The sequence below is a fragment of the Oncorhynchus nerka genome, linkage group LG5 (genome assembly GCF_034236695.1).
Source record: "Oncorhynchus nerka isolate Pitt River linkage group LG5, Oner_Uvic_2.0, whole genome shotgun sequence".
NCBI classification, from domain to species: Eukaryota; Metazoa; Chordata; class Actinopteri; order Salmoniformes; family Salmonidae; genus Oncorhynchus; species Oncorhynchus nerka.
Window position 1 is genome coordinate 13,445,683 of NC_088400.1, and position 11,647 is coordinate 13,457,329.

General features: G+C 41.9%; 1 protein-coding gene across 1 annotated transcript; it reads right to left on the reverse strand.

The window, feature by feature from the left end:
• Window positions 1-1,697: 1,697 nt before the first annotated feature.
• LOC115125854 (ras-related protein Rab-9B-like) lies at window positions 1,698-11,497 on the reverse strand. Its single transcript, XM_029655426.2, has 3 exons — window positions 11,228-11,497; window positions 5,038-5,371; window positions 1,698-3,022 (listed from the first exon to the last, which is right to left on the reverse strand). Exons 2-3 carry the CDS (start codon window positions 5,185-5,187, stop codon window positions 2,564-2,566), a joined length of 609 nt encoding a protein of 202 aa, XP_029511286.1. The 5' UTR covers window positions 5,188-5,371; window positions 11,228-11,497; the 3' UTR covers window positions 1,698-2,563.
• Window positions 11,498-11,647: the final 150 nt, after the last annotated feature.

An 11,647-nucleotide genomic window follows, 5' to 3' on the forward strand; every position in this document is an offset into this window, starting at 1 on the left:
TCGTCAACACTCACACCTATGTTAACGAGAGAATCACTGACATGATGTCAGCTGGTCCTTTTGTGGCAGGGCTAAAATGCAGTGGAAATGTTTTTGGGGGATTCAGTTCATTTGCATGGCAAAGAAGGACTTTGCAATTAATTGCAATTCATCTGATCACTCTTCATAACATTCTGGAGTATATGCAAATTGCCATAATACAAACTGAGGCAGCAGACTTTGAAAATGAATATTTGTGTCATTCTCAAAACTTTTGGCCACGACCGTAGATACAAAGTACCTCATATGTACCCAGTGTTAACAGATACGACAGAACAGAAACATCTTTCCCTTTGGGAGAAAATCAAAGAAAATGTCATTCCTTTGTGCAGTAAACATTTTTCCTGGTACAGTAATGTGTGTAATCAATGTTGTCAGTTCTTAAACTGAACTGGAAAAAAATTCCAGCTTCACTTGGAGGTCTATGTCATTATATTATATTATATTACATTACATTATACCAGTCAGTCAACAGACCAGGTCTATGTCATTATATTATATTATATTATACCAGTCAGTCAACAGACCAGGTCTATGTCATTATATTATATTATACCAGTCAGTCAACAGACCAGGTCTATGTCATTATATTATATTCCATCAGTCAGTCAACAGACCAGGTCTATGTCATTATATTATATTATACCAGTCAGTCAACAGACCAGGTCTATGTCATTATATTATATTATATTACATCATTATATTATCAGTCAACAGACCAGGTCTATGTCATTATATTATATTATACCAGTCAGTCAACAGACCAGGTCTATGTCATTATATTATATTATATTATACCAGTCAGTCAACAGACCAGGTCTATGTCATTATATTATATTATACCAGTCAGTCAACAGACCAGGTCTATGTCATTATATTATATTATATTATACCAGTCAGTCAACAGACCAGGTCTATGTCATTATATTATATTACAGACCAGGTCTATGTCATTATATTATATTATATTATACCAGTCAGTCAACAGACCAGGTCTATGTCATTATATTATATTATATTATACCAGTCAGTCAACAGACCAGGTCTATGTCATTATATTATACCAGTCAGTCAACAGACCAGGTCTATGTCATTATATTATATTATATTATACCAGTCAGTCAACAGACCAGGTCTATGTCATTATATTATACCAGTCAGTCAACAGACCAGGTCTATGTCATTATATTATATTATACCAGTCAGTCAACAGACCAGGTCTATGTCATTATATTATATTATACCAGTCAGTCAACAGACCAGGTCTATGTCATTATATTATATTATACCAGTCAGTCAACAGACCAGGTCATTATATTATATTATCCATGTCATTATATTATATTATATTATACCAGTCAGTCAACAGACCAGGTCTATGTCATTATATTATATTCCATCAGTCAGTCAACAGACCAGGTCTATGTCATTATATTATATTATACCAGTCAGTCAACAGACCAGGTCTATGTCATTATATTATATTATACCAGTCAGTCAACAGACCAGGTCTATGTCATTATATTATATTATACCAGTCAGTCAACAGACCAGGTCTATGTCATTATATTATATTATATTATACCAGTCAGTCAACAGACCAGGTCTATGTCATTATATTATATTATACCAGTCAGTCAACAGACCAGGTCTATGTCATTATATTATATTATACCAGTCAGTCAACAGACCAGGTCTATGTCATTATATTATATTATATTATACCAGTCAGTCAACAGACCAGGTCTATGTCATTATATTATATTACATCAGTCAGTCAACAGACCAGGTCTATGTCATTATATTATACCAGTCAGTCAACAGACCAGGTCTATGTCATTATATTATATTCCATCAGTCAGTCAACAGACCAGGTCTATGTCCGAGTCATGTTCTAGTCAGAGTATCTGTGAGATCTGACAGGGTGATGGTTATGTTCTGGTCAGAGTATCTGTGAGATGTGACAGGGTGATGGTCATGTTCTGGTCAGAGTATCTGTGAGATGTGACAGGGTGATGGTTATGTTCTGGTCAAAGTACCTCTGAGACCTCAGAAGACTTAAAGAGATGAATGAATGAGCATGTTGCTGTGCCACAAGCAGCCTGTGCTCTTGGAGAGGAGTACAGAAAGGACACATGAATATTATCAGATTAAAATTACTTATGTAGGAGGGATAAGCGTAAATGATGAAAACACAGGGCAGGTACATGAAGCTAAAGCTGTCTGGATGTAGACCGCAGTGTTGTGATATACTGCAGAACACAGACAGAGTTGAACAACACGGTGTACCTGTTACATTGTACCTCATTGATAACCTTTCAAAATCAGATGTGTTGATTATCCAATACTCTTCCAAATCAGTCTGTACCGACAACACAACACTATTTAAAATCAGCGGTGTTGATAATCAAGTTGTCTCAGTAGCTTGTACCTGCATCATCATCAGTGGAGAGCTCCCAGAGTGCTACAGGATAGACAGAGAGAACTCAGGGAGGGGCTAGCTCCGACCAATCCTTTCAACCAATCAGCAGCAAGAAGAGCGCGGTACTTTACGGTTGCCGTGGAGATCGATAGTGCTACTCAACAATGTGTGGTCGATCTGATCCTCCGCCGCCAGAACCTCCAGTACCGCTGCCTCAAACGCCACTCCCACGTTCGTATCGTCCTTTGCACTGGTCTCGAAGTAGGGACAACAGCCGTTCTCCTCGCACCAGGCCTGAGCCTCGTCCTCCCCCACCTCCCTCCCCTCTTTGTCCACCTTGTTGCCCAGGACAACGAAGGGGAACCTCTCTGGTTCTCGTACGTCAGAGTAAAACATGAACTCATTCTTCCAGCTGGCCAGGTTCTGGAAGCTGTGCAGGTCGTCTACAGCGAAGGTGAGGAGGCAGCAGTCGGCGCCACGGTAGAACGGCGTCCTCAGGGACTTGAAGCGCTCCTGACCAGCCGTGTCCCAGATCTGAAGGGTCACCAGGCGCCCGTCCACCTGGAGAGAGGAAGTGAATGAAAACGTTTATTGTACCAAAGAGAAACCTTTATTGCTCCCAAAAAGGATTAGATTTGTACATCATATGCACAGCAATCATAAAGATAAAACATTAGACAGGGGAGGAGGAATGAATGACAGTAACACATCATATAATACATTTATAAAAACACATTCTGTGGGGTCTAGCCTATATAGAGAATAGGGTGCAATAAGACTATACATCAATTGAACAAATACCTGCTCAACCCCCCCTCTCCACAAACTGAATTAGAAACTGTACCCACGTTGTCTGTTGTAGTTCTTGCTGATTAATGTATGTACGTACAGAGCATTCAGAAAGTTCAGACCCCTTGACTTTTTCCACATTTGGTTACGTTACAGCCTTATTCTAAAATAGATTACATTGTCCCCCCCCCCCCAATCTAGACACAATACACCATAATGACAAATCAAAAACAGGTTTAAACATTTTTGCAAATGTATTAAAAACAAAAAGCTGAGTACTCAGTACTTTGTTGTAGCACATTATGCAGTGATTACAGCCTCAAGTCTTCTTGGGTATGATGCTACACGCTTGGCACACCTGTATTTGGGGAGTTTCTCCCATTCTTCTCTGCAGATCCTCTCAAGCCCTGTCGGGATGGTGGGGAGCGTCGCAGCGCAGCTATTTTCAGGTGTCTCCAGAGATGTTCAAGTCTGGGCCACTCAAGGACATTCAGATACTTTTCCCAAAGCTGCTCCTGCATTGTCTTGGTTGTATACTTAGGGTCGTTGTGCTGTTGGAAGGTGAACCTTCGCCCCAGTCTTGAGGTCCTGAGCGCTCTGGAGCAGGTTGTCATCAAGGATCTCTCTGTACTTTGCGCCATTCAATCTTTCCCTCGATCCTACCACCACCATGCTTCACCGTAGGAATGGTGCCATCCTCCAGATGTGACGCTTGGCATTCAGGCCAAAGAGTTCAATCTTGGTTTCAACAGACCAGAGAATCTTGTTTATCATGGTCTAAGAGTCATTAGGTGCCATTTGGCAAACTCCAAGTGGGCTTTCGTGTGCCTTTTACTGACAAGCGACTTCCATCAGGCCACTCTACCACAAAAGACATGGTTGGTGGAGTGCTGCAGAGATGGTTGTACTTCTGGAAGGTTCTCCCATCTCCACCAGAGGAACTCTGGAGCTCTGTCAGTGACCATCGGGTTCTTGGTCACCTCCCTGACCAAGGCCCTTCTCCCCCAATTGCTCAGTTTTGCCAGGCTGCCAGCTCTAGAAGGAGTATTGGTGGTTCCAAACTTCTGCCACTGTGTTCTTGGGGATCTTCCATGCTACAGACATTTTTGGCACCCTTCCCCAGATCTGTGCCTCGACACAATCCTGTCTCTGCGCTCTACAGACAATTCCTTCAACCTCATGGCTTGGTTTTTGCTCTGACATGCACTGTTAACTGGGGGACCTTATATAGACAGGTGTGTGCATTTCCAAATCATGTGCATTCAATTGAAATAACCACAGGTGGACTCCAAGTTGTAGCAACATCAAGGATGATCAATGGAAACAGGATGCACCTGATCTCAATTTCGAGTCTCATATCAAGGGGTCTGAATACTTATGTAAATAAGTTTATAAAACCTAAAAACCTGTGTTCTCATTATGGGGTATTGTGTGTAGATTGATGAGGACATGTTTGTTTAATCCATTTTAGAATAAGGCTGTAATGTAACAAAATGGTGGAAAAAGTCAAGTGGTCTGAATACTTTCTAGATGAACTGAAGGTATTTATGTGGTGACGCGGTGCTGTGGTTAGTTGAGATGCAATACATTTCCAGAAAGGGACACAATAATTATTATTATTATTCAATTTCAGACAGAGCTTGGCTCTATCTCCTCACCTCCTTCTCAATCTCATTGGAGGAGAAGGTCCAAGGTCCCTCCCCTTATTTTGCAGTTTGAGAAGGTGGCAAGAAGATAATGTGAAGAATAAAAAAAACTACTAATTCAGAAACGGCTCTAAATCTGACCTCCAGGTCTCTGTTGAGGAACTCGACCCCAATGGTGTGGAAGGACTGGGAGTCGAAGCGGTCCGTGACGTAGCGATTCATTAAGGAAGACTTTCCCACGCCACCGTCCCCCAGCAGGATCACCTTTAACAGCAGGCTCTTCCCGCTCATCACAACCCTTCCTCTGCTGCTAGGCGGTGCAGCTCACCAGGCCATTCCAGGACCAGGCCCCCTCCCTCCTCTGGCAGGCTGGCTAGCCTGGAGTCGAGCCTCCTAGCCGGGTTACTGATCACTGTGACCCAGCCTCCACCTCGATGCTAGGCTACTGGGCTAGTACTAGCAGGGTCAATGCAACCTGAAGGATAAGCAGAGACATTTTTTTTTAACTATCAAATGTTATTGGTATTTGTAAGATGTTACAGGTGTAGCGAAATGCTTATTGCTCCAACAGCACATTAATGCCCAACAATACACACGTCCCAGAAATGTAAAGGTAATTAAGAAATATTAGAATGAGCAACGTCAGAGTGCGGAAAATAAATATGTTTATGATGGTATGTATAGACAGTATATGAATAGAAAAGGTGTGTACAGCAGTAGTTATATAGGATGAGCCTTGACTAGAATTCAGTATATACATATGAAGTGAGTAAAACAGTATGTAAGCATTATTAAAGGGACCTGTGTTTAATGACTATGTACAATTTGTAAGTCGCTCTGGATAAGAGCGTCTGCTAAATGACTTAAATGTAAATGTAAATGTACATAGTACAGCAGTCTTTAAGGTGCAGGGTTGAGTGCCGGGTGGTAGCCGGCTAGTTACAGTGACTAAGTTCAGGGCAGGGAACTGGGCGGAGGTCAGCTGGTGGTGATTATTTAACAGTCTGATAGCCTGGTGATAGAAAATGGTTTTCCAGCTTTGATGCACCTGTACTGTTTCCGCCTTCTAGATGAAGGGTGAACAGGTCGTGACTCGGGTGGCTGAGGTCCTTGATGATCTTCTTGGCCTTCCTGTGATACCGGGTGCTGTAGATGTCCTGGAGGGCAGGCAGTGTTCCCCCTGGTGATGTTTGGGCTGAAAGCACCACCCTCTGGAGAGCCCTGCAATTGCAGACGGTGCAAGTTGCCATTCCAGTTGGTGATACAGTCTGACAGGATGCTGTCAATGGTGCATCTGTAGAAGTTTGAGGTTGTTAGAGTCCAAGACAAATTTCTTCAGCCTCCTAGAAGTTGAAGAGGCGGTGTTGCGCCTTCGTCACCAAACTGTCTGTGTGGATAGACCATTTCAGGTGGTCAGTGATGTGCACCCCGAGGACCTTTAAGCTTTTCACCCTCTCCACTGTGGCTTGTCGATTTGGATGGGGGCATGCTCCTTCTGCTGTTTCCTGAAGTCCACGATCAGCTCCTTCATTTTGTTGACATTGAGGGAGAGGTTATTCTCCTGGCACCACTCCACCAGGGCTCTCACCTCCTCCCTGTAGACTGTCTCGTCATTGTTAGTAATTAGGTTTACTACTGTTGTGTCGTCTGCAAACTTGATTGAGTTGGAGACGTGTGGCCACGCAGTCATGGGTGAACAGAGAGTATAGGAGGGGGCTGAGCATGCAGCCTTGTGGAGCCCCTGTGTTGAGGATCAGCGTAGCGGAGGTGTTGTTGCCTACCTTCACCATCTGGGGGCCCGTTAGGAAGTCCAGGACCCAGTTGAATAGGGCAGTGTCCAGACCCAGGGCCCCAAACATAGTGATGAGCTTGGAAGGCACTATGGTGTTGAAGATAATGCTTTTCATCGACTACTGCTCTCTTACATAGGTATTCCTCTTGTCAAGATGGGATAGGGTAGTGTGCAGTGCGATGGCGATTGTGTCATCCGTGGATCTGTTGGGGCAGTATGCAAATTGTAGTGAGTCAGGTAAGGTGGAGGTGATATGAGCCTTAACTAGCTTCTCAGCACAGAAGTGAGTGCTACGGGGCGATAGCCATTTAGTTCAGTTTCTTGGGTACAGGAACAATGGTGGACATCTTGAAGCAAGTGTGGACAGACAACTGGGATATGGAGAGATTGAATATGTCCGTAAACACTCCAGCCAGCTGGTCTAAACATGAGGAAGCAGACAGGAATATGGAGAGATTTAATATGTCCGTAAACACTCCAGCCAGCTGGTCTAAACATGAGGAAGCAGACAGGAATATGGAGAGATTGAATATGTCCGTAAACACTCCAGCCAGCTGGTCTAAACATGAGGAAGCAGACAGGGATATGGAGAGATTGAATATGTCCGTAAACACTCCAGCCAGCTGGTCTAAACATGAGGAAGCAGACAGGGATATGGAGAGATTGAATATGTCCGTAAACACTCCAGCCAGCTGGTCTAAACATGAGGAAGCAGACAGGGATGCCGTCTGGGCCAGCAGCCTTGCGAGGGTTAACATGCTTAAATGTCTTACTCACGTCGGCCACGCAGTGGAGGCCCTACGTTTTCCCCGTAGTGGGCAAAGGTGTTTAGCTTGTCCGAGAGCGTCGGTGTAGCTGGTTTCCACTTTATAATCCGTGATTGTCTAAGGTCCCTGCAACATACGTCTCATGTCTGAGCCATTGAATTGCAACTCCACTGTCTCTGTACTGAAGATTTGTCTGTTTGATTGCCTTACAAAGGGCATAGCTGGACTGTTTTACTCAGCCATGTTCCCAGTCATCTTGCTGTGGTTAAATGCAGTGGTTCGTGCTTTCAAATTTGCGTGAATGCTGCCTTTTGGCTTGGATAAGTTCTACTCATCACAGTGGGAACAACATCCTCTATGCACTTCCTGATCAATTCAGTAACTGAGTCAGCGTATACATCAATGTTTGTTTTTTAGACAACCCAGAACATTTCCCAGTCCGCGTTATCGAAACAATCTTGAAGCATAGATTCCGATTGGTCAGACCAATGTTGAACAGTCCTTACCACGGGTATTTCCTGTATCAGTTTTTGCCTATAGGAAGGGAGAAGCAGAATGTAGGTGTGATCTGATTTGCCGAAGGGAGAGCGGGGGAGGGCCTTGTAGCCTTCCTGGAAAGGGGAGTAGCAATGGTCAATAATTATTGATGAGCGAGTAGCGCAGGCAATGTGTTTATAAAACTTTTCCTCAGATTTGCTTTATTAAAATCCCCAGCCCAAATAAATGTGGCCTCATTATATGCTGTTTCCAGTTTGTACAAAGTCCAGCGTAGTTCCTCGAGAGCCGTCATGTGTCGGCTTGAGGGGGAATATACACGGCCTTGACGATAGCCGAAGAAAATTTTCTTGGGGAGGTAATGCGGTCTGCATTTGATAGTGAGGTATTCCATATCGGGAGAACAAAAGGACTTGAGTTCCTGTATGTTACCACAATCACATCATGAGTAGTTAATCATGAAAAACACACCTCCGCCTCTCTCTTTCCCGGACAGTTCTTTCTTCTTGTCCATGCGATGTACGGAGAACCCCGCTGGCTGTATGGACAGGGACAATATACCTGGAGAGCCATGATTCCGTGAAACAGAGCATGTTACAGTCCCTGATGTCTCTCTTGAAGGAGATCCTCGCCCTGAGCGCGTCTACTTTATTTTCCAGGGACTGAACATTTAAGAGTAATATACTCAGAACAGGTGGATGATATACATGCATTCTGAGTCGGACTAAAAACCCACTCCGTATTCCTCTTCTCGTCCGCGGCATCTTGGAGCAGTGGAAATGCCTCTGGGGGTACGAACAAGAGATCCAATTCAGTAAAGCCTAATTTCTGGTCGAAATGCTGGTGAGGGACCACCTATGTAATATCCAAAAGTTATTTTCAGCTGTAGGTAATAATGAAAGAAATGTTCTGAACAAGTAATATAACAAACAACAAAAACGAAATACTGCAAAGTTGGCTACAAGGTAGAAATAGGGAGACCGAGTCTGTATAAAATTGCCTTTGTGTTCATGAGGCCGAAGATACTGACAATGAACACAACAACTTAGGCCTAGACAAAACAACATCAAGTAGCTGTCTTTCACCAGGAGGAGAAGTGGAGAGAGAGACTAGCTAGAGACAGAACAAAAGAGAATGGTTACTAAAACTGACAAACTCAAATAGCAGCAGATTTTTTTTTTATGTAACAAACATACTGATATACATCAACAATCTTTCTTCCAAAACTCTTTGTATATGGAGCGCCATAAATCTGGAAACCTAGACTAACAACAGAACAACTATTTGGAAGTGATGTCCCTCCTGTCTGAAATGTACTAGGTGAAGAGATATGTGTAAGGTCACCAGGGTGGTTGTCCTCTGGGACACCTGATAGGGGTGAATGACTCTAAGAAGAAACTCCCCCTCTCACAAACCCAGGGATTGGTCGAGCTGGAGATTAGATAGTTAGATAGTTCGCTAACCCACAACAACTCAGAAGGTGTCCTCCACTACCAGAGACTTTAATAACAACAAAGATGAGTCAGGAAGATGAGCACTCGACTGACTCAGGAACACATGACAACAACAACAACAAAGAGGAGTCAGGAAGATGAGCACTCGACTGACTCAGGAACACATGACAACAACAACAACAAAGATGAGTCAGGAAGATGAGCACTCGACTGACTCAGGAACACATGACAACAACAACAACAAAGATGAGTCAGGAAGATGAGCACTCGACTGACTCAGGAACACATGACAACAACAACAACAAAGATGAGTCAGGAAGATGAGCACTCGACTGACTCAGGAACACATGACAACAACAACAACAAAGATGAGTCAGGAAGATGAACACTCGACTGACTCAGGAACACATGACAACAACAACAACAAAGATGAGTCAGGAAGATGAGTACTCGACTGACTCAGGAACACATGACAACAACAACAACAACAAAAAGGTTCCACCATAATTCGTCTTGGATCACTAAGATTAGGATCTGTATTCATCTGTTTCATAATTATTGTTATGTTTATTGATAAGATATTAAGCATTTTTTACCACAATTACCAATGCAAAAATTCTCATTATCGCAATAGTTTTGGAGGTCCAAAAAAGTCAAACAAGTCAATTTATAATATTTTTTGTTTTTACATTCCTCACCTAATAAAAAGGCCTGAGTTAAAACATGACACTGAAATCAAATGTTTAAAATTGTATAAACATTTCTTTAGCAATTTCACTCATTACCACAACAATATTTTCTGACAAATTGTCACAATTACTTGTGTATGTATATGTTATTTTTATGTACACAATTGGATAAACAAAAGACAAACTAAGATTAAGTGTCCTAAAGATGGTGTTTGAGAATAAGATTCTGCTTCTGAAGGCATATAAAAAGGTTACATTAGATGTTTTATTTAAAACATGTGAAGAAATTAAATTAACTTGCTTTCATCTAAGGACTGCTCCTTCTGACGCATCATGGGGAATACAACTTCACTTTAAAAAAGTTTTGAAAGCAACTTGAAAAAGTGTTATTGTAATGAGAAACATGTGCGAAGACACTGTTTTTAAATCAACAAATATTAGATTAATGTAAACTTCTATTAACGTATACCATTTTATGATTTATGGACAAACTACAACAAAATATGTTGTAATTTATTCAAATAAGTTAGCTAGGTTTTTCTAAAGTAAAGTTTTATTTTTTTAAATGACCCGATAATTTTATCTGGAAGCATTTCGGTGCATACAATTCAGGCGAAAATGTCAAATGTATATAAACATAGACACTGTGCCATAAAATAGGCATCTTAAACTTTAGATTTATATTTTATTATTGCAGACACAGCATGGTTTTCTAACTCAATTTGCTAGCGCCATGGATACAACTGGTTTCATGAGAATCAACCAATTAACGTAGTAGCTAACCTCAACTAACTGCTATAGTTGTTCTGATGCCATTTTATTGTAGAGAATCACATCTGCGTGTTCCCATTTCGTAAATGTATTACACGGGACATCTAGCTAGATATAGGGATGAATAGCTAGCAAATGAAATGGCGACTATATGATGATGATGGGGATTTAAAAAAAAAAAAAGCCACAGACTGTTACCGTTAGCAAGCTATGTTTAGTGGATGGGTTGTGATGTTGACATCAATTGTTCTGAATTATTCAACTAAACTACGAATAAACAGACCGATTTGATCAAACGTGCAACATAATCAATATTACTACATGTGACTGCATTAATTTAAGGAGTAAAATCGTTTTCGTTACCTCATTCTATACCATGATATGAGTCGTGGCTTGCCCAGTTTTGCATCTGAAATTTGATGTGCTTTGAACTCGCTTGTTGGAGTTGCAGTGCGTCCCCAGTCTTTTACAGTCCAGGGTAATCGTCAGTCAAAACAGGTGCGTTTTGCAACGAAAACAATAGTTGCTATTGGACAAATGCAGGTTGTTCGGCCTCGTTTAATTCAGTTTGCTTCTGTTTAAATAACCGTTTTGCAACATAATATGCGTAATGAATACGCCCTCGAGTTCAGTCGCGACGCCTGGTTCTAAAGCCCGTAACTGCATGGTCGATTTATTTTGCTGTCAAATTTGGTCCATCCTCTGTGAGTCTGGATACCTCAACATGTTCAAATGGCCCTGATTTGACTGTATATATTCTCTATTTTATGTGTTCTTTAAATG

Excerpts from the sequence above, each read along its gene's own strand:
- LOC115125854 (XM_029655426.2), bottom strand. The coding sequence starts at position 5,187 with ATGAGCGGGAAGAGCCTGCTGTTAAAGGTGATCCTGCTGGGGGACGGT. Across the intron at positions 3,023-5,037 it reads TCCTCAACAGAGACCTGGAG|GTGGACGGGCGCCTGGTGAC; the intron begins GTCAGATTTAGA and ends TCCTCTCTCCAG.